Below are 23,591 nucleotides of genomic sequence, written 5' to 3'. Positions count from 1 at the left end.
CTTTAAAGTAAGGTTTAAAAACTTTATGTTATATGATGAACACAATCTCACCTTTAATTTCTAGCTTTATTTCATTGTTGCCAGATATATATAAACTATACTATTTCTACTTTGGGAAACCAAAGGTTTTCTTTCATGCTCTGTTTTTGTAATGTTACAGGAATATGTGCATTTTCTTGAATGAGTTCCATTTTTTTTATATATAGCCATAAATTAAATTTACTGATTATATTCTTCAGCTCTGTCACCATAAACCAGTGTGATTTTTTTTCATGGGTTCAGCTACACACAATAACCACAGACATTCAGAACTTTAGTGCCAGTTCATTGAGAAATCTGTGGGAATGAAGTAACAAGGAAAGGTAGGAAAATGGGTAGTTTTACCTCAAAATGCTGATAGGATCATGGAACTACTTTTTAGGACCGTATAAAATGTGCTGCCTTTTAAGGCAGTTCCTTATACTTAATAGAGGCATTCTGTTTTTATGACAGCTTCATTCTGAAGCAGGGGCTGGCTTGTGCGCTCCCTGCTTCAGCCTAAAATCACCTTTCCTATAAGCCATTTAGCAGTGAATTCCAGACAACTGCAGCAATGGATTAGATGGAACACCATCTCTCTACATTAAAATAAGGACCAATTTCATCATGTTAAATAAACAGGAGTAAATAAATTATTAATTTAGCTAATTATTATCCACTTACCATTCTTTCATAGTGTTTTAGATAATTTAGTAGTTAATAATGGAAAATATTCTCTCTTGCCACTTAGTTTACCATTTAAGTAGAATGAACCCCAATAAAATAGAATGGGACATTCAGATGTGTTATATGGATTGGTGTTATGGAATTAGAAAACTAGCTTGCTAGATAATGACTATTTAGCAATACCTTTGATTCTATCATTCCTTAGAAATATAACTAGTACCATGTTTGTCAACTCTGTAAGAGAATATACCACAAAACCAAAGATGTGCTATACACACTGACCCTACAGTGCAGAAACACCAGATAATGCAAACAATGGGAAGAGAACAAGTGGAGGAAAATGCGATTTCTATTTGTAACCTAGATGTTACCTTTGGATATACTGAGTCCTCTGATTGTTTAAGCCAGAGTCTCACTATATAGACCAAGCTGGCCTCTAACCCAAGAGCTTCTTGCTTCGAGCTCCTAAGAGTTCAAAGTGCAGGTGTACACCACTGTGCCCAGCAAATGCCATTGGTTCCTGCCTACAAGCTTACTAAGGGGACTAAGAAACTTTACAGTAAGAACCATTTACAGACAACGCCAGCTCCCTTATAGCTCCTTATTACTTCCAATGGCCTCAATCCTTTCAAGAAAATGAGATCATTTAGCAAATCATGTAAGACTCTCAGGTCTCTTGACAAATACAAGGCAGCAAGCAAGCAAAAGACTGTGGGGTACCTACCAGGTGCTACAGACAGGAACCACTGAGTGATCTACAGAAGCAAGAAGACTTACCAGCTGGAGCCTTACACTGAGTGAGGCCTACAAAGGAAGAGCGTCTACACTGCATGAGGTCTACAGAGGAAGAGCGTTTACACTGAGTGAAGTCTACAAAGACAAGAGCGTTTACACTGAGTGAGGTCTACAGAGGAAGAGCGTTTACACTGAGTGAAGTCTACAGAGACAAGAGCTTTTACACTGAGTGAGGTCTACAGAGACAAGAGCTTTTACACAGAGTGAAGTCTACAGAGGAAGAGCGTTTCCCAGCCGGTGCCTTACACTGGGGATCTCAGGGATGAACTCAGGCCTATGTGCTCACAAGGCAGGTGCTTTCACCAAGCAATAAGTCATTGGTTTATAAAAATGCAGAATAAGGTGGGGGAATTGAAGAGTGAAAATTTTCCATCTTGACTATCTGCGGAGATGACAATACTATTGTAGAAAACTAGTATTTTAAAACCTGAATTAACTAACTACCTCAAGGGCGGAAAATGACAGTTTCATGACTGTTTATCTTGTTGTTTCCTGGGAGCTCAGAATGATCCCACATATTTTAAGCACAAGTTGTGTATTTATTTTATTGGGCAGGTAGCACACAAGTCCACAGCAATGCCCACACTATTAAATACTGTAAGACACTAAATAGCTTGCGAATTATTTATTAACTAAAGAAGAAAACTAAAGAAGAAAAGTCAAATGGCAGACTCAAAGCAACAATGTGAAAATTTTAAGCTACATAGAACAGCATCTGAAAATACACGCCCCACTATTTATCCTTCATCTGGACAGTTTCCATAAATCACAAAGAATCATAAATCATAAATCAGCATACCAATATTTAATCTGCATTAAAAATGGAACCACTCGAATAAAAAAAAAAGAATGAAAAAAAAATGGAACCACTGGATATCTACAATACATTTTGAGATTTAAAACTATAATTTTGTACCAATTCCTCAGAATAAGTCTTGCTTTGTTTTTAAAGATCAAGCTCATGTGAAATGAAGCTTCTGACAAGGTTACATAATCAATTAGCAAGTAGTATTTGAAAACTGGCACTCGGACTACCAAAGGTTAGATTCTTAAACAAAGATCATCCATCTCTAGTTCTTAAGGCAATGTGAAAATTCATGATCGTAAAAAAATTTGTGAGTTTGAGGTCAGCCTAAGATACACAGTGACACCCTGGATCAAACAAACAATTCTACGTTACGTCTTTACAACTGCACAGCATAGCAGGAACTAAGGAATCTGAACCGTGTGGTATGGCAGAGTTAGAGGAAGGTGGGATGGGCAGGCAAAATAGACAAGAGAAGGCAATTTCTGTGGCTCGGGTCTGAGGCGACCAAGCTGGAGAGTGGTCAGAAGCAGTGATACTGGCATGCACTTCTCGGAAGGAGCACATCTGTCCTTAACTGCATGGTGATGGGGTGAGATCCTGGGTTGGAAAATGCCGTGAAGGCCTCTCCTCTACAGTATGCAATATTGCCTACATAGAATCTTGAATATTTTCTTGCCAATATTTTTCTGTTCCGATCACAGAAACTAAAAATATTCTAAATAATGAATGGAAGAAAAAGGAAAAAAAATCAGCTGAGCGTGGCAGGTCACTCATATTCCTAGGACGTGAGAAATGGAGGCAGGAGGCTCCTCCTAGGCCACTCTCAAATACACACAAATTCAGGTCAATAGATGGCTTGCTCCGTACACTTGAAGCATCACATAAAATCAGGCATGGTGGTGTGCATCCTAGTAATCCTAGCACCAAGGACATAGAGACATACAGACGGGGATCATTACTTCAAAATCATCCTTGGCTACACAGCAAGTTCAAGGTCAGCCCAGGCTACAAGAGACTATTAGAAGGAGAAGAAAGGAAGCAGGGGGAAGAAGGAAAATACAACTAAACCGCTTTTTTGGAACTGGGGAATCAGTTCACTTGATACAGTGACTGCCTTGAAAGCATGAAGCCCTGAGTTTGAGATCCAGCGAGAACCTGCAGGTGCAGGTGTGTAGTGTGCATGAGGAGGGCAGAGGACGACCTCAAGCACCATCTTACAACTACCTTCTCCTCTGTGGACGTTCACCAATTATGCTAGACTAGCAGCGGGCCATCAGACTCCAGAGGTGCTCCTTTCTGTCTGTCTTCCCAGGACTGGATTTCACTGTAGCACAAAGCCCAGCATGCTGACATGGGTTCTGGAGATGAGCGTTCAGTCCCGCCGGTGCTTTCAAAGTGAGTCCTTTACCGGCTGGCTCATTCTCCTGGCCCCACAAATCACTTTTCCCCAATTGCTAAGCTTTAGGATTAATTAAAAACACACAAAAGCTAAGTGAACAGAAGCCTGCTCAGGTGTTTTTGTTTCCGAGACAGGGTTTGTACTTGATGCAGCCAGGTCGGGCTTGGCTGACAAAACTCCTGCCTTAGCCTGCTGCTGGATTATAGACCTGAACCACAGGCTTGGGGAAAACTCTGTTATTTAAAGAAATTCTGACAGCCTGCACACAGAATGAAATTTTATTTATCAAAGTCAAAATCATTTATTACATTCATCTATAACTATTGAAGGAAAACTCCTTAAGAAGAACTATTTTAGATTTTAACAAATCTCTGTAATGTTTAGTCCAACAGAAAAACATGCAAATCCTCTTATCTATTTCTGCATTCACTCTCTTGTCCCGTGTTTGTGTTAAATTAAGAAGAAAGCAAAACAAATAAAATAACAAGAACAAATCAAGCCGCCAGACTGTCTTAAGTATGTAGTTGAAAGAATGGATGATGTGGTGGTTTGAATAGGTTTGGCCCTCAGACTCAGGTGTTTGAATGCTTGGCCCATAAGGAGTGGCACTATTAGGGAGTGTGGCCTTGTTGCAGTAGGTGTGGCTTACTGGAGAAAGTAGGTCATTGTGGGAGTGGGCTATGAGGCCTCCTATGCTTAAGCTCCACCCAGCGCAGACCTTTAGCTCCCTTGAAGATCAAGTCAAAGAACTCTCTGCTCCTCCACACCGCCTGCATGCTGCCATGTTTCCTGTCATGATGATAAATAATGGAATAAAGCTCTAAAACTGTAAGCCAGCCCCAATTAAATGTTGTCCTTTATAAGATATGCCTTGGTCATGGTCTCTCCTCACAGCAATGGAAACCCTAAGACAATTACAGATGTATTTTAAAAATTACTATAGATAATCTTTTCTTAAAGGTCAGTCAAAAACAAGAAATCAGAAAGAAACCACTGTGAACTTTCCGTTCTCCATTACATTATAATCTATCTTGTTCTTTGAATAAATCTTACACCCTTGGAATGATTTTTTTTAAACATGATTTTAATAGTAGTCATTTACAAAATATAGGTCCACTGTGACATGTTGAAATACTGCACTATCAAATTATTCTAAACGTAGTCTCACTGTTAGACACATGTGAAAAATAAATGGAAAGCTATCAAACCAAGGGGATACAATACATGCACTTTTCCAAAATTCTAATTTTGCTTGATGGTTAAATTTAGCAGTAAGTAACATATACTATTCATTGTTTTCCTTAAGGTGACAGGCTGTCCTTTCAAGAATACTGTATGCCATAAACCCAAGTCTGAATTGCCATGTTTACTTATAACAACTACTCTTTTGTGTTCAAATGGTACTGCATGGAAAAAAGAAAAACAAAACAAAAAGTTAGGCTAAATCTAGCTGGTCCTGGAGCTCACTGGTTGACTAGCAAGCCCTAGGGAATTTCTGCGGCGCTAGGTTTACCATGTCTGGCTTTTTCACATGAGTACTTGGAATAGAACACAGGTCCACAAGGTGCGTGAAGAGACAAGACCGTGATTCAGTGGCAGAGTAACTGCTTGACAGAGGAGGCTCTGGGTTCAATCCCCAGGATGTGGGGACAGGGAGTGGGTAGGATGAGAGTTCGTTCAATAGAATTTCATTATATACAACCGTTAAAAGAAGTGATGGAAATGCAAATTGATATTCATGGAAACATATTTATATATTTATATACACATATATAAAACAATTATTATTTCTGACTTATAAATACAGAAGATGAAGTAATTATATGCACAAATAAGATACTGGGAAGAGTACATACCACAATGGTAGAGATTTCCTTGGGGAAACGGTATTTTACATCTGTAATCATTTATTTATGATCTTCAAGTTAATAGAAGTCACTTTTATTTAAAAAATCTCTTTAAAATAAAGCTCCAATTCTGAAAGCATTGCTGTGGAAAGGATGTTAAACCAACTTTTTCTTCCAGCAAATGATAGCAGACAGGTGACAGACGGGAAAGCAGACATGGAGACAGAAAGGCTACCATGGAGGTAGCCTGGGCAGTCTAGTGTTGCAAGTATCATCTGTGTTAGTGAAAAGAGACTGTCCCTAGGGACAGCCACAACCCTGTGTGTTTTTATGACATCCAAACAGTGCCTCACTGTCAGTTTCTAACTGAGCAGCAGTATCTGAACTCATTAGGGTTTTTAGTAAGAATCCAACTACATAAGGGGGCAACAGTCAGATTGCCTGCAAAACTCAAGAACATTACTGATACCAGCAGGCAATTAGTTAAGTTTCAGCTGAAATGCATACACAAGTAAGATAAAATAAAACCACTTTAGACGCCACTGCTGTACTAAACCCCAGAGCCACGTTCAATACCCTTTTCTCTTTTCTCTCTGTGTCTGGGAGTGCTCTTATGCAGTCTGCTGTGGAGGATCTTGACCCCTATGAGCTAAAATATTTTCTGATTAACATTTTAGTTCCATCAAAGGAAAAGTTGCTGTCTCAGGAGGGTGTCTGGTTATCAATTTGTGTCTTTATTACATCTCTGTTGGATTATTTCAATTCATTACCTTCTAGCCTCTGTTTTAATGTCACTGACAACACCGCAGTTTAGGCAGGATTGCCTTTTCTAAGAACTTCCCTAGGATTTGCATTAAGCTCAGTGTTGGTTTTAAAGAGTGTGTGCACTGCAGGGGGTTAATCCCAGAGCCCTGCTCATGCTGGACAAGTGCCTGGGGCAGAGCACCAGCAGCACCTCACCACTGTACAAACTGGCCTGACTTCCAGGCTTCCTGCTTCCAACACACACCACCAGAGCAGCCATGTTTGTAAGAAAGCTATGCTGAGCCCACAACTGTGGAGTAGCTACTGTTTTTTATAAAGTTAATCTTAGATGAAATTATGTGTTCTCAACGGGCACTTTGAACATTTCTGTACCATTCAGAGATGAAGGTAAGGAATATCGGTAACAGTTGGCACATTTTAAGAGAAAAAAAAATGTAGAATTTGCAAAACATATAGAAAAAAGAAAAACCTTCCTTTAAATAAATCATCTTGTCAATACCCTAATAATGCAAAATGGCTGTATTTAATACTGTAATGTATATAGTTGATCAAATACATCAGCAGACAGAGACTTCAGAAAGAAATACAATCAGCAGAGGAAACACTGCTAGTAAAAATTAATGCTTTACATATGTTGACTGTTCTGTGTTCGTGGGATGAATACAAAAGAAAAATGTTCCATTTGGAAGAAGGTACTTGACTCACTGAATGGAGGTCAAGAGAAGTGGTGCCACAATCACAGCAGCAGGACTGTGTGTGGCTGGTAAGAGTGAGCAGGGAACTGCTCCAAGAATTACGGAGTGTGGGGATTTAGGCTTTCCATATGTGATCCTTAAGAGATCTGATTTGCTGGAAGATAATAACTAAATTAATAAATTTGTCACAACAGGTAAGTAACAGTGTGTGTGTGTGTGTGTAAAATAACAGCAATAGTGCTTAATTTGAAGAATGAGAAACGTTAATTTGTATGTACTATTTTCTAAATGATTATTTAATATTGAAGCTTAAGGTTTATGTTGTTACAGCTGGAGAGATGGTTCAGCACCTTCTGCTTTTGGAGATAACAAGAGCACCCACATCAGATGGTTCACGACCATCCTTAATTCTAGTTCCAGAAGATTCTGATCTCTGCGGGCACTGCAATCACGTGGCACACATTTTCACAGACAAATATACATTCACATAAAATAAAAATAAAATCTTGACAAAAATTTCAAAATAAGGAATTTGATCTTAGCAAATAAATATCCTGAGTAAATAATTGAAAATATAAAAATAGATTGTTAAGTACAAAAAAATTAAGTCTGATCTGTTTTCATAAAAATAATTCCTATAGATATAATCAGGGCAATAGTTAAATACATTAAAATATGCTATAATGTTAAATACACTAATATATCTATAATAACTTTATAGATGAACAAAATTCGTTGACAGTTCTAAGAGGCACTACCTACTCATAATGGTTTCATATTAATTAATTAAAATAAGTCTACTTATTTTTTTAGTGCCAAACAGCTTCTGGATATATTATTATATCCATTTTTCTCTATTATCTACAATGCCTTGAATTTTATAAAGTTCATTTTATTTGTGCCAAACGCTTAAGGGAAAAATGATTACTTTCAGCATTCCCCTGTTTGTTTCCCGACACGGGTTACTGCGCAGTGGCTCAGCCTGTGCGGTCGGCAGCCACCACCCCGCCCCGCCCCTACCTCAGGCCTCCTGAGTGCTCTACATGTGTGCAATGTCATGCCCAACACATTCACAAGTTCAATGGAAAAAAAACAGACTGAAGTAACAAATATAAATGCTTCTATGCTAAAGACAGGGCATTAAAGCACCAATTTTTAAAGTTTCATTCAAACAGTGGGGAAAGTTTCCAATACTGCAGGCAACAAATCTCAGGGGGCACCCATGCTGCTGCCATGGTTCATATAAGTGCTACGTAATAATTAATATCATTGTTGGCTAGAAAAAGAAAAACAAAAAAGAAAACAAAACCCTCTAGAAAACATGATGCTGTCTTTCACTAGAACTGAAGGGAAATTGGATACATTTTAAATGATTAAAGACTTTTTTTTAGAGGATTTATTTATTATTATATGTAAGTACACTGTAGCTATTTTCAGACACACCAGAAGAGGGCATCAGATCTCATTACGGATGGTTGTGAACCACCATGTGGTTACTGGGATTTGATCTCAGCACCTTCAGAAGAGCAGTCAATGCTCTTAACCACTGAGCCATCTCTCCAGCCCGATTAAATACTTCTTATACGAAACCATATGCAGCCTTGATTCCTGTCATGAAAGAGCTACTAAGCCATATAGAAGACTACACCTTGCTTTGGTTTTGGCTCTGCCGTGTCCCAGGAACTATGCAGGACTCTAATGCTTTCGCAAGAACTCCCATCCTTCATCTCCGCAAGGAAAAGCGCCACACCAGTTCTCATCTTTACAAAGGCAGAGACCATACTCCCTAGGCTTCTACCACACTGGATGCTGGAACTGTGTCCATTTGTAAGTCATTACTATTATCAGATTCTACTATGCCTAATTCAGAAGTCAGTCTTAAAACAAAGTATGTGCAGGGTCTGTACTATCCAATGTTTCTTAGGTTCACACTTCAGGTCTTAAAGCATGTCCCTTCAGGATAACAGACCACTGTCTAAATTGCCTGCCTTTCTCTATCCTTCTGTTTTTACGATCTTTCTGCTTAACTCACCTAGAGTCCATTTCAGGAACTGAAGCCAGGTGAGACCAGCCCTGAGATGAAGCTGCTGGTTGGTGCTGGCTCTGCTGGTCTGGCAGGCTTGGAAGATCTCTGCAGAATGATCAAGCAGTCTATGGAGAAGTGGCCCCTTTCAGCTCCCTTCTCTCTAGCTATCACTATGGCTTAGTAGAGCAGTGGTAGCACATACATGCTACTCCCCTCCTGAGAACAGGGCACTTCACTTCTGTCTCAGCAATGGTTTGTGAGCTCCTAAAGGTAGGGGCTATGTCTCATTTGTATGTTTGTATGTTTGTATGTATGTATGTATGCATGTACGCACATATGTATGTATTTTATTTTCCCACTCACTTGTTCATTCCTGAAACATTTGTTGAGTACCTACTATATGCCATGACTGTCAAAAGGCACTGGAGAAATCTGCTGCATCTACCAAAGTTCAATGAGGGGTGCAGAGCTGCTAAGAGATAGCTATATATAGAATAAGGGACTTGGTTAGGCATGGTGGCAGTGGCACATGCTTGGTATCCCAGCATCTAGGAAGCTGACACTAAACATCAATCAGGGTGACATAAGAGTCTGTCTCAGAAAGTAAGGAGGGAGAGGTGTTATTAGAACTAATTCTTCAAGATTAGAGGAGGCAGAAAAGTTTACAGGAGACGGTCAATTGTTGTCCTGGTTATGCAGGTCAAGCAGAAGGCCAAGGCCACACGGCAAGGCTCTACAGAGCCTCTGAGCAGACAGAAATGTCACTCAGTCTCTAATCGTCCTTAACTTTGGCGATGGGCACCCACCCAGAGGAGCCAAAGTCATCTGGTAAACCTGGAATGTCTGCAGATCAGCTGCATCCTAGACCAACATGGTGGTTATCAGCACCAGAACCTCCTGGCCTGCTCTGACTTTCTGTTGGTAAAACTCACACATGGTTTTTGTTTCAGAAACAGTAAAAAGAGGGAGAGAGAGACGAACAGGTGGCATACAGGCTATAATAGTTTGAATGTGAATAGCCAAGGGTCATGTATTTGAATGCTTGGTTCCTAGTTAGTAGAATAACTGATAAGGAAGGATTGGGAGGTGTGTTCTTGATGGAGTGGGTGTGTTACTGGGGCTTTGAGGTTTATAAAGCCCACATCAAGCCTAAGCTAATACATAATATGACTAAAAATTAAATACAAAATGAAACACAGATTTGGGCAGTTTACTTGCTAAGGATAAATCTACCAGGTTTAGAAAAATTAGCATAGCATACATGGAAGCTAGTAACAGAATACCTATTATTCATTTATAATTCAGAATGTTGTGGGGAAAGTGCGATCACATTTTTCTGTGACAAGAATGGTATGTACAATGCTTTTTAAGCTGAGAATAGGAGGGCAAGAATCGGGAAAGGCCAAATAAGTTATATCACAGGCTCTCACTGTTATAAGTCAAGAGAAGACACGTTCCATCTTAGGATACCACAAAGTCTCAGTTTAAAGAGGGATGTTAGCTGGGCGGTGGTGGCGCATGCCTGTAATCCCAGCACTCTGGGAGGCAGAGGCAGGCGGACTTCTGAGTTCAACTGGTCTACAGAGTGAGTTCCAGGACAGCCAGGGCTTTACAGAGAAACCCTGTCTCAAAAAACCAAAAAAAAAAAAAAAAAAAAGGAAAAAAAAAAAAAAAGGAAGGAAGGAGGGAGGGAGGGATGTTTCTGGGAATATATTCATACAGAAAAGAATGGCATTAGGGGCTTTTAAAATAAAACAGGATTTTAGCTGACAGGCCCTGGCAATCTACTAAGCCAGTTATCTTCTGATGTCATCAATGGGTAAAACAAGTCTAAAACATCAAGGTAATCTGTTCAAGGTCACAAGTCACTGCACAAAAAGGATGTAAATTTTGATGTGAAGAATCATTCCCAGGCTAGAGACAGGATCACAACAACAACAACAACAATAGAAGAAGGAGGAGAAGGAAAAAAAAGAGGAGGAAGAGGAAGAAGAAAGAAAAGGAAAGGGGAAGAGGAGGAATCATCATCATCATCCTTTAACTAGCTGCTGGGTGGGTTGCCACAGGTAAAGACAAAGTGACATGGAGTAAACTGGAGCCTGGTTTAAGCGAAGTCTATTAGCACCACGGTGCTGACCGTGAACTCAGGATCACATCCTTGAGATTAATATAAGGTCACCGAAGGACTGAAGAGAATAACAAGACGAAATCATGATAAGCACACTCAGTCGGCAGGCCTCGGTCCCAAGGGTGTGTGACATGCTCACTTGTATGCCCAAGGGGTGGGTGACATTGCTGCTGTTATTTTTCAAGAGAGGAAGAAGGCACAGTCAAGCCAGGAGACCAGAAGAAACCCCCAAAGTTCACTGTGTCTGTTCACATTCATGGTCAGAGAATTAAACATTAAAAGTAAATTTCAAGGCAAAATACTTCAGAGGTTTCTTAGCCTCCTGCTCTTTATTCTCATCAAATTCTGATACAAAAGCTAATGGCTAGCAGCCAGGGCATTTTATAATGCCTTGTGTGCAGATCATAACAGGATCATTACAAAGCTAATAACATAACAGGAAACAGAAGGAGGGGGGGGATGAATAATCCAGCATGTCTCCTTTTTTAAAACATAAGTAAACTTGTTGAGTCCTCCTTTTTCATTTTCTTATAATGATTTATTTATTTATTATGTATACAACATTCTGGCTGCATGTATGCCTGTAGGCCAGAAGATTATTATAGATTCTATTACATATCCTTATAGGTGGTTGTGAGTCACCATGTGATTGCTGGGAATTGAACTCAGGATGAGCAGCCAGTGCTCCTAACCTCTGAACCATCTCTCCAGCCTAGGAGATGTTTTTTTTTGTTTGTTTGTTTGTTTTTCTATTTTTAATGAGCAAAACTTCTTTCCCCCGACAGGATTGGCTATCTCAGAATGAATTACTATCTAAGAACTAAAGCTCATATACTTGAATTCTTCAACAAGGGATGAATGGCAGACATGCAGGTGGACAAACCACACTCCATACACCAGCACGGTGATCACTGGTCATGCTTGTAACTCACCATCTTTTTCCTCTTGTCTTGTTCTGTGGGAGGTTCTTCGTCTTCAGTTACTTTTGGTTCCTCGTGATGAGACATCAACATACAACTACAATTAAAAATAAGCACCATGGTTTAAGTAAAAATGTCTGCACCATATTAAAGCAACCCTTCAAAATTACTGAGAACATGCATGCTTCTCTGTAACAAAGAGGAGCTGATTAGATAAATAAGATTTCTTTTTAAAGTTTTCGGTTGTGTTTTGTTTTTAGGCCGGGGAGCCAGCTCAGTTACAGAGGACTTGAGTTTGATCTGGAATCCATGTAGAAAAGCTGGGCACAGCGAGGCAGGGACAGAAGGCTCACTGGGCTTGCTAGGCAGCAGGGTAGCAGGACTGGTGAGCTCTAGCACGGCTCAGTGAGAGATACTCTCTACACCTGGGGTCCGGAGCCTTACAGAAGACACTCACCGTTGGCCTCTTGCTTCCATACCACATGCGCCACAAACACATACACACCAAAAAGACTTCTTAGTAGCATCATTTTAAAAACTCCCCAGTTTAAAATAGGCCACAGCACAGGGAATGTGGAACATTTGACTTGGGCACTTGGCACAGTAAATTCTAACTTAGGAGAACAAGGCAGGACGATCAGTATGCCAAGATTAACTTGAGCTACTTAAGGCGGGGAGGAACCAAAATATAAAGGCATGATAAATCTTTAAAAGATTATTTCTAGGAAGCTTTTGAATCAACTATCATAAGAATTTATATCTTTCTTTAAAAAAACAAAACAAGACAAAATAACAAACCATCAAGACTTAACACTTAAACTACTTCCCCTACGCTCCTGTGCATGTGCAGACTACATACACATGCAGTGGCTTTAACAGACACATCATCAAAACACTGGTTACTGAATGATCTGCTTCACGCTCCAAATGAAATTACTCTGCTATGAAAAATGTGTCCCCAGTGGTGCCCATGGCCCCAGGACAGTTAGAAATCATTTTATTTTGATTATCTGCACCACTGCTTTCCACCATTAGCAGAGGTAATAGAAACATGGCTTCCTGTTCATCCAACACTCATTATAGGGAGACAAGAAATGAATGCTGTCCAGTGAATCACCATCAGTGGAACAAACCCCACAATTTCCTAATTTTGAGCAGAAGAACTCAGAAACTCCAGAAACTCATCAGAGCTTTACGTTGCTAACCAATAGATTACAGCAGAGAGGATTTGGTTTCTCCTAATGTTTTACATCAAACTGAGGGGAAGGACAGTACCAAAGTCAACTATTCAAAAATTAATTTAGGATTGAAGCCTGTTGCTAATATCAGAAATGTACCTGGCTGGCTCCCTGTCACAGTAGACCTGGGTGTCCTTCCCACCCTCAGAAACAACAGCTTCTGGCAACACTGCACTTTTCCCAGGCCCTCCTGAGAACAGGAAAGCCGGGCCTCCAACTCACTCGCTGCCTTTCTTTCTAAAGCTGCAATGCTCTGGTCTGCGGAAATAACACAGCACAGCCAAAGCTCGCACACACGGAAAGGAGATGAGAGGCTGTAAGGGAGTCTAGATCCCAGTCTAAACTTTACAACTGAGTGAGATTCGCCTCCATCTATCAGCCACTTTATGCCAACTAGACTTCAATTCAACTACAACACATACTGGTCTCTGTGGAAATCCCTCTCCCCTTTCTTTTGGTCTCAAATTCTACACAAGTTAGCTTGCTGCTGCTGCTTCTCCTCCTCCTCCTTTCCTTCTTCATCTTCTTCTCTTTTTTTTTTTGGGGGGGGGGGGTAAGATTTATTTTTGCCTAGCAGTGATTGTGTGTGCCTTTAATCCAAGCACTCAGGAGACACAGGTAGGCAGATCTCTGAGTTTGAAGCCAGTCTGGTTTATAATGAATTCCAGGACAGCCAAGCTACACAGAGAAACCCTGTCTCAAGAAACAAAACAAAACAAAACAAAACAAAAAAAGAGAAGAGACTAATTTTTCTTTGTGAGCCTATGCTGCATGAATTCAGTGCCTGTGGTGCCCGATCTCCCTGCAGCTGGAGTTCCATATGGTTGTGAGCTGCCTAATCTGGGTGTTCAGAACAGAACTCAAGTCCTCTGGATGAACAAGTGCTCTTAACCACAGAGTCATCGCTTCAGGTCTGTTAACATACCTAGTAAAATGTTATGCTCTGCCTTCACTGATGCTAAAGGATTTAGCACAATGAAGAATCAATCTCTCTCTCTCTCTCTCTCTCTCTCTCTCTCTCTCTCTCTCTCTCTCTCTCTCTCTCTCTCTGTGTGTGTGTGTGTGTGTGTGTGTGTGTGTGTGTGTGCGTGTGTGGATTATCTATCACTGGGTTTGGGGGAAGTCAACTTGACACATGCTAGAGTCAACACAGAGAAAGAAACCTCAGTTGAGGAATGACTCCATGAGACCCAGCTGTAGGGCATTTCTCATTAGTAATCAACGGTGGTTGGGGGTGGGGGGCAGCTCACTGTGGGTGATGCCATCCCTGGGCTGGTAGTTCTGGGTTCTGTAAGAAGACAGGCTGAGTATGTAAGGAAAAGCAAGCCAGCAAGCAACACCCCTCCATGGCCTCTGCATCAGCTCCTACCTCCAGGTTCCATCCCTGCTTGAATTCTTGACTGACTTCCTCCACGATGGACTGTGGTCTGGATGTGTAAGCCAAATAAACCCTTTCTTTCCCAACCTGCTTTTGGTCATGGTGTTTCTTTGAAGCAATAAAACACTTACTAAGACAAATTGGTACCAGAGTAGTTTTGTATTGCTGTGACAGACCTGACCATATTTTTGAGAAGATTATAGAAGGACTTTGGACTTTGGGCTAGAAAAGCCACTGAGTATTGAAATGTCAATAGGGCGTTCTGTAGGAACTTGGAAGGAGAGGATACTGAGAGCAATGCAGGAGATGGAGGCCTGGCCTCTGAAATTTCAGAAGGAAGATTAATGACTATTGCTATTTTGATTTAAGATTATGTGGTTCTGGCTTGCTGGCGCTGAACAATCAACTGTGATTAACAAGATAACTAGAACTACTAAAGTCAAACTTTATATTACTGGGACAATTGATGCTAATTAGCTGGAGCTAAGAAATTAGTGGTGATTAAGAAGAAATCAGCGTCACTAAGGTGATGTTTTCTCTGAGCACAGAGAAGCTGTGTTCCACACACAGCCAAGGTTATACCTCATGTTGGTAGCCAGACTTGGTACTGTGTGGCCTCCAGGAGAGGCCACTGATGAAGATGCAGCCTCAGTGGCAGTTGAAAGCCCAGGGTGAGGGGTCATACTGAGAAGCTAAGGCTTGGCACCATAAAGTGCACCAATGAGAGGCTATTGGTGAAGGTGCTACCCGGTTGCAGCACAAGACCCCAGCATTTTGGAGATGCCAGGACCATGGGATGGCTATCTAGAACAGCAGCAGCAGCAGTGGAGTAGGGACACCCAGAGCCTAGAAGACAAGCTGGTGTGCTACAGAGGGCAGAGCTGGAGAACTGACCCAAGCCCTTGGGAGCAGTCCAGAAGAACTGGAGTGGATCCCCGACATTGAATGGTTCGAGTTTTGATTTTACTTTGATTTGATTGTAACTGTGGCCTGATTTTTTTTCCCTAGTAAAGAAAGTATTTTACTAGAGCCCACAGTTAAAAGTCTTTGAATTGTAAAAGACTCTGGATTTTAAAAGAGACTAGATATTTTAAAGAGACTGAAATTTTAATGTTTGAATTTGTAAAGACTGTGGGACTTTTAAAGTTATTTAGAGCTTGAAAATGATAAAGATAGTAAGGATTGAGGCTTAATAGGATGTGTTTGTGTCTCCATTTGACAAGGGGTCAGTTGAAGTGGCTGGTTTTGTGTTAACTCGACACAAGTGAAAGTCATCACAGAGAAAGGAGCCTCGTAGAGAAAAAGCCTCCATGAGATCCAGCTTTAGGGCATTTTCTTAGTTATGGGTGGTGCCATCCCTGGTCTGATAGTTTTGGGTTCTATAAAAAAAAGCAAGCCGAGCAAGCCATGGAAAGCAAGCCAGTGAGCAGCAGCCCTCCTCCATGGCCTCTGCCTCAGCGCCTGCCTCCAGGTTCCATTCCAGCTGCAGCTCCTGTTCTGACTTCCTCCAAGATGGACTATGGTCTGGAAGTGTAAGCTGAGTAAACCCTTTCCTCCCCAGCTTTCTTTTCTTGTTGGTTATGGTGTTTCTTCGAAGCAATAAAACCCTAAGACCTTTCCTTCCTTCCTTCCTTCCTTCCTTCCTTCCTTCCTTCCTTCCTTCCTTCCTTCCTTCCTTCCTTCCTTCCTTCCTTCCTTCCTTCCTCTTCTTTCCTTTCCTTTAATAACCAAAAACTACCTAAAGAACAGACTCTGCTTATTTTAATTTGTACAAATAATACTCATTCAGGTCTAAGAAAGCTGTAAAACTACATCTTGTCTTTCTGACTCAGAATTGACTATGTATGCTCAATGTACCATTAAGCTATATATGACCAGTCCATAAAACACCAAAAATTGTTACTGAAAAGCCTAAAGTTGAAACTATCTTCTGAAGCTCCAATTGAAAGTAAAATCTCACTCTGTTAACAAGATTAAAGGCATGTTGTTACATTTTAATTGAAATGCACGAGATGAGATTTCTTATAAACAAAAACATATGGAGGATTTTAATTCAATAATAGTTATAGTCATAAATTACTATCAATAATCATTTAAAATAACAACTGTCTTGTGAATACATACAGCCACTCCTCCATTATACACCTGAGCAGAAATTACTGAATATCTACAGGCACTAAGGTGCTAAATTAGAATCTTTCTCAACAAAAAACTCAAAAAAATCAAACCCAACAGACATATGTTAATAAGAAACACCAATCCTTTAAACGTTCTCTGTTTAGTTTACAAGGTACCTGCAGTTACATTTTTCAGCCAATCTATAAAAACCTGTCCTAAGTCATCTGTTATTTTTCCAGTGATAAAGGAATGACTTTACAAATATATACTGAGTGTCCTTTAAACTTTTCCTAGCCTAAATGAACTTTTCCATATTTCAGTGTACTAAATTTAGATGCTTCAAACTTGATCCAGGGGGAACAGAATGAAGAAAATTGCCTTGAATTCAAAGCAGGAGCCTGGAGAGCGGAAGGGAAGCAGAGACCATGGAGGGCACTGCTTACTGGCTTTCTCCCTTGATCTGAGCCTGCTTTCTTACACAGCCCAGGGGTTGCTTTCTTACATCCCTTGTAGTTTGGGCCATCCTACAACAACAATCATTAATTAAGAACATATCACAGAGACTTGCCTACAGAGCAATCTAATGACGGCATCTTCTCAATTGTACATCTCTATCCCCAAATGACCTAGCTTTTGTCTGGGTCAGAAACAAACAAAAACAAAAACTAACCAGCACAAATTACATAAAACTTAACTGGAAATATTAAAAATGGACACTTCATATAATCATCCTTCTCTTTTTCATTTTGTTGCAGTACTGGAGATGGAAGTCAGAGCTGCAGGCATGCTAGGCAAGAGTTAACCACTGAGCACCACCTCACCTTCATCCCTGACATGCAATCCACCAGGCTTCCTCTGCTTACCGGCCAGCATACCCTTCTTGAAATGGCTACTCCCAGCTCAGTCAGTGCTCAACAGCACAAGTCACGACAATCCTACTCTCCTGGTCAATGATGGTTCACAAAGGGGGGCATGTTTATGGAATTCTGCTCAAGCAGATAAAAGGGACAAGAGCTTTGAAATGGCTTCAGAAGAAGTTGACTTCAATCTTTACAAAAGTCACAGAGGAGAGTGTCTGGCACTAGCACTGTCATGTAACCCTGGAGCTACTTAGTACCCCAGCCTGCAGATTAGTCCTTATGCTGAGGGGAAAAGTAGAGAGAACCTGGGTCTGTGATGCTGTTTGCCAGGCCACATTAGTTGATGCTGAGGTCACTCTCCTAGGAACATAGTGCTGACAGAGGTAGCCAAGATCTATTGTTAATGCTGGAAGTTCTGTTACAGTCCCTTATATAAATACCTTATAAAAACTCAAAAAATTGCATTTCCTTCTCCTAGTAAACATATTACCTTCCTGAAAGCACCAGCATGCAGTTCCTAAGGCTCTTTTTGCCCTGGCAGTTAGCTAACAGCTAAGTCTTTTATCCTTGTGCCACATGTTCCCCCATTAAGCTTCCCTATTTAAATTCCTCTTTCTTATGCACTATCTCAAATCCTCTTATGGTCTGAATATAAGTTTCTAAGTGAATGTAGTCTATTAGCAATGCAGAGAATGAGCCCAGAAGGAACACAGAAAAGAGGCAAAAGGAATTCTAGAGGTAGGCTTTGCTCCAACAGGCAGAAGCCAAGGACATGACACAGCAAGAAGAGATTCTGAGCCAACCCACAAGTCTAATAGGCGGTGGCACATCTAGGGTTTGATGGGCAATCCATAGAAAAGGAGAAGCTGTACTAGACAGTCAGCATAGCACATCACCCAACAACTTAATTCTGCTCAAACCTGGGTTTAATTTTCTAAAGCAGTAGGGGGAAGCTGAAGAGAGACCTCAAGGAGGACTAAAGACAGATGCTGGGAGAGCAGAGTGGTGACTTGTTTCTTAGCCTTTTGCTGCTGCTGTTTGTGGTTTCAGGGTCTCTTCCCTTTTGCAGGGTCATCTGCTGAGTCCGATGAATCAAATGTAGAAAGAATCATTACCAAAGCCTGTATTTTATGTGTTTCAAACAATACTACTTTGTTTATAGCTGTGTTTTGTCCTCTAAAACTATGAAAAAAAATTCATGAGTCTTTTCTCATCAAGTTTACTGCTTCCTAAAAATGCTGGCTAAATTCTTTCTTCCTTTTTACTTCCCAAACTTTGGCAAGAGATTATCTCTTCCCCCCCCCCCCCCCAGGCCTATGTAAGAAAAGAAAAAGTGTGCTAAGCAAGCAGACTGTTCTCTGCTCTCATGAATAAGCTGGCCTGGTTTGATGAGGAAACCCTATCTGAAAACTAACAAATCAATGAGCTCTCAAGATGAAACTCTTCTAAAGGGATTTATTTCCTGAAATATCCACAAACAACACTGTTAGATTAGGTATAGCCAAGCATTAGGGACTAATTTACCTTATAGATGAACTTCTTGATAGATAAATAAAACTATGGGATCATCACAAGAATGCATAAGAACTCACTGCCATTTTCTCAAACAAATACATTTAAAATTTAAAATGCCTAAACAAATATGCATGAGGGCATATTAAGATACAAAGATAAAAAGAGGCTAGAAATAACACAATTTAAAACTAACCTACATATCATCCAGTTCTAAATACTGTTGGCCCTCTTTAGCTGGACAGTAATAACCATGTGATAGTCAACTTACATCTCTGCCAAATGCATTAGTCCAAAGTTTTTCAACTTAGCCTCATGCAGATTTTTTTCATGGGCAAAAAGCAATCACATTATTTGCCAAAATATCACAAGAATGGTCTCCAGTTTAGTTTCTAATATTGATTCCCCTCTGAAAGAAAACTTTGAGATGGGCCTCCATAGCCCACAATGCTCTTAGCACTTCTGTCTTCCAAGACACTACTAGTGTGAGCCTGTAGTGTTCCGCTTACAGTACTCAACTGCTTTCCTGGCCCATATTTCCAAAGTCTTTCACATTCCTTGAAAAAAACCAGCATGGTCAGGCCTGTCACAGCCATCACCTACTCCCAATTCTGTCTTAGTTTTATTGCTGTGACAAAACACCAAGACCAAGATAACTTATAAAAGAAAATCTTTAATTTAGGGTTCCTGGTTATAAAGGATTAGTGTCCTTGACTCTTATGGCAGGGAGCATGGCAGCATGCAGGTAGGTAGGTGCCAGAGGACAGCTAAGAACTTACATCTTGATCCAAAAGCACGAGGCAGAGTCAGACTGGGCCTGACCTGGACTTCTGAAACTTCAAAGCCCACCCCCCAATGGCACACCTCTTTCAATAAGAACACACCTCCTAAGCCTTCCCAAACAGTTCCAACAACTAGGAACAAATAAGCAAGCATATTAGCCTTGAGGGTGGGGAAGGATTCTCATTCAAAATACCACATGTCACTTCCATACTTAAAAATTACCAATGACTCCAGTGATAAAAAAGTCATTCCAAGACTGCATTTCACACTGGTTACTTATCTAGTTTGCTCTTGCTAGAGATATATCTCAGTACTAAAGAATTTGCCTATTTTGTGTAAGGCCATGTATTTGATTTCCAGTACATGTGCGACACACACACACACCCCTTGGTCTCTTCTTGACTATAGTACTGTTCCACTGGTCTCAGTCTTCCCTTAAGGTAGACACAACACAATGCCTAGCCTAAACAAGTGGGATAAGGAGCTCTATCAACAATTTTCATAGGACAATTATATGTCAACCTAACCTAGCTATCAAGAGCTCAGGTATTGATTAAATATTATTTTAGGTATGCAGTGGAGTTGCTTTTAGATGGCATCAGTTTCTGAATCATGAGCTCGACAAAGCAGAATGTTCTCTCTATGTGATGGGCCTTTGCCAACACACCAAACACCCAGAAAAAAATGCATCAGGGAATTTATGTTCTATCTGCTTTCAAGTTAGGACTTAAGATTTTCTTTTTCTGCCTTTAAACCTGAATGGACTAGAACTCAAACTACCAGCTCTAAGTCTCCAACCTATCTCTAAAACCAGAAATACCTCAGACTTCATAACCAAATGAGCCAGTTTTTTAAAATAAATATTTTTATAGTTGTTTACCAATTGTGTTTCTGGAAAGCACACTAATTTGTATGTGACTTACACAGGTGAAGAAAGCAGTTTTCTTCCTTTGCCCTAATTCATTCTCAAACATTATAATAAAATGTCAACAGAACCAAAAAGATTAGCTTCCTTTCAATGAACTGTTCAAATAAACATAAAGGGAAAGCTGAAAAGTAAGTTATCCACTAAAGTGAGTATTTTATACTTTTCATTTGAACCTTTCTGGAAGTCTAATTGTGTCCTGTAGCCATGTGGGCTATAAACTTTAGAACTATACAAGGCACAGAGTATAGATCAGGAAGATTTATCACAGACCTCTGCAAGCAGGTCTAAGAAGCTAGTCACACAAGTGAGAAAACTTGTTTCTCCATTCTGTTCCTGTATGCCAAATACCACCCTTGGTATTAGCCTCCCCAGGAATTCTGGGAAGGAGAACAGCAGTGAGTGACAGGGTCTCGGTGCCCAGGATCACCAGCCCTCATGTCTAGGTTTACTTCGAATTTGGGTTTCATTTTTTATTTTATTTTACTACTTCAATTGTACTGTGGGTTCCAGGGATTTGGTTCAGGCTATCAGGATTGCACAGCAAGCACTTTCTGTCTACTGAGCTTTGTCACCAGCTATTGGATTAGATTTCTGTTACAGTCTCCTTCCTAATTGGGTTGTTCTCCTTCTAAACCAAAGATTTGTTCCCTCCACGCCCCCAAGCTGAACTTGGCATACGGAATAAGGACTTTCTTGTCTGTCTCTCTCTATATATATATTACATTTCGTATTGTCTTCTTATATATATTATGTATAAACTATACAAGGAGTATCTGAACATATCCTAAATATTGTATCATTAATTGCAAATCATGTCAGACTATATAAAAATACAATTTACAGTCCTATTATATTAAAGTCTTATTGTTAGCAATTCCTGTTAACTTTAAATTCCTTACATGTATGACTGACTACTTATTTGTTTTACACTCACAAAAAGCTGGATATTTCTATTTCATAATAATTCTTTAAAAGCTAAATAAAATATAGACATTTTTATGTTTACATGTTTATGTAAAAGGCATCTACAACTGCTTACATTTTTTCAACAATACATGACCCAAATGGCAATCTTTCCCATTTGCTATGGCTTTATTAAAAGCAAAGAGAACAAATTTATTGTCATAATTGTTAAGCAGTCTACAATCTCATGCAACTTTGCTTAACATTGTAGGTAAATATCTTTATTAATATAAGAGCAAGAGAATAGGTATAATACTCGCTATGCACAAAAAGAGACAATTAATTTAAAAATTTTAAGCTGATATTTGTATGATTGAAAGTATCAGTACTCTTAAGATTTATTTTCATTTTATATGTAATTAGACTTTGCCTGCAGGTGCATACGTGCACCACATGCAAGCATGACGCCTACAGAGGCCAGAAGAGGATGTTAGATCCTCTGGAAGTGGAGTTATAGACAGCTGTGAACAGTTATGTGGCTGCTAGAACCTGAACCTAGCTCCTCTCTAAGAGCAGGAAGTGATCTCTCCAGCACCATCACATTCTTCTGTTGTTTTGAGACAAGGTCTTATTATGTAGACCTGATTGGCTTGGGAGTTACTATGAAAACCAGGCTGTCTTGAACTCAAAAATCTACCTGCTGGAATTAAAAGCATACACCACTAAGCCTGGTTGCCTTTCTTTTTTTATTTTTATTTTTTTGGTTTTTTGAGACAGGGTCTCTTTGGCTATCCTGGAACTCACTCTGTAGACCAGGCTGGCCTCAAACTCAGAAATCCGCCTGCCTCTGCCTCCCAAGTGCTAGGATTAAAGGTGTGTGCCACCATTGCCTGGCCACCTTTCCAGGTTCTTAATAACCTATAACCTAACTTTGCCTAACTCACCAAAAGGTAATTTTAACTATTACCTTTTGAAACCAGTCAATACTTGAAAGGTGTCCAAACAGTACCTTTTTAAGATGATGTTTTAATTACAAATACAAAGTAACTCATCCCATTTTTCTCATAATTAGCTTGAAAGGGGAAACCTATTTAAAATATCCTTAAAAAGAAATGTATGCTAAACTGTCTTTGGAATTAATTAACTAACTAACTAATTAATTTCTGTTTTAAGTTTACTCTGGCACTTTTACACGTGTGTGTGTATATAACACAGTTTGACCACGCTTATGCCTGTTCCCCCCTCCAACCCCTCCTCAGTCCCTCTACATCCTTCTTCCCCTCCTCTTTTCTAAGTCTCTTAAATATTTTTTATTTTAATTTATTATGTATATCATAGGCAACGTCCCAATGGCAGGCTACACTCCTACAGAAGAATAACTTGCTCTTCCTCGGCAGCCATTAACTGGCAAGAGCTCAATTAAAGAAACATCATCAAGTCACAAAATGATGGTTATTATTATACGAAGCTCAATTTGGAATATAACAAAATAAAGCTGGGTTTTAGAAAATCAACTAATAAATATTGTAAGCAAAATATGAATAAAATCCTTGGTGTAGTGCTGTTGACAGAGCTCAGTTCACAGCATGCTCACCAACACACTTCACCCCAGTGCCACATAAAGCAGGTATGAAGGGACACAGTCACAGCACTTGGAGGTGAAGGATGGGAAGATCAGAAGGTTAAGGTCATTTTTGACTATGCATGTTCATGAATGGTTTGGGATACTTGAGACCTTGTCTAAAATAAAAAAATAAAACAAATTAAATAAAACTACAAAAGA

General features: G+C 39.9%; 1 protein-coding gene across 3 annotated transcripts in view; it reads right to left on the bottom strand.

Annotated features, from left to right (window-relative positions):
• The window catches only part of Ipo11 (importin 11), a 152,190-nt gene that overhangs the window by 8,788 nt on the left and 119,811 nt on the right, over positions 1-23,591 (bottom strand). For all 3 annotated transcript variants that reach the window (XM_052159462.1, XM_052159463.1, XM_052159464.1), the window contains one exon: positions 12,101-12,185. In XM_052159462.1, the coding sequence (XP_052015422.1) occupies positions 12,101-12,185 (85 nt within the window). The remainder of the gene's footprint in view (positions 1-12,100; positions 12,186-23,591) is intronic.

Source organism: Apodemus sylvaticus, chromosome 16, assembly GCF_947179515.1.
Source record: "Apodemus sylvaticus chromosome 16, mApoSyl1.1, whole genome shotgun sequence".
In the NCBI taxonomy this organism is placed as follows: Eukaryota; Metazoa; Chordata; class Mammalia; order Rodentia; family Muridae; genus Apodemus; species Apodemus sylvaticus.
This window is presented reverse-complemented; position numbering and strand designations above follow the sequence as displayed.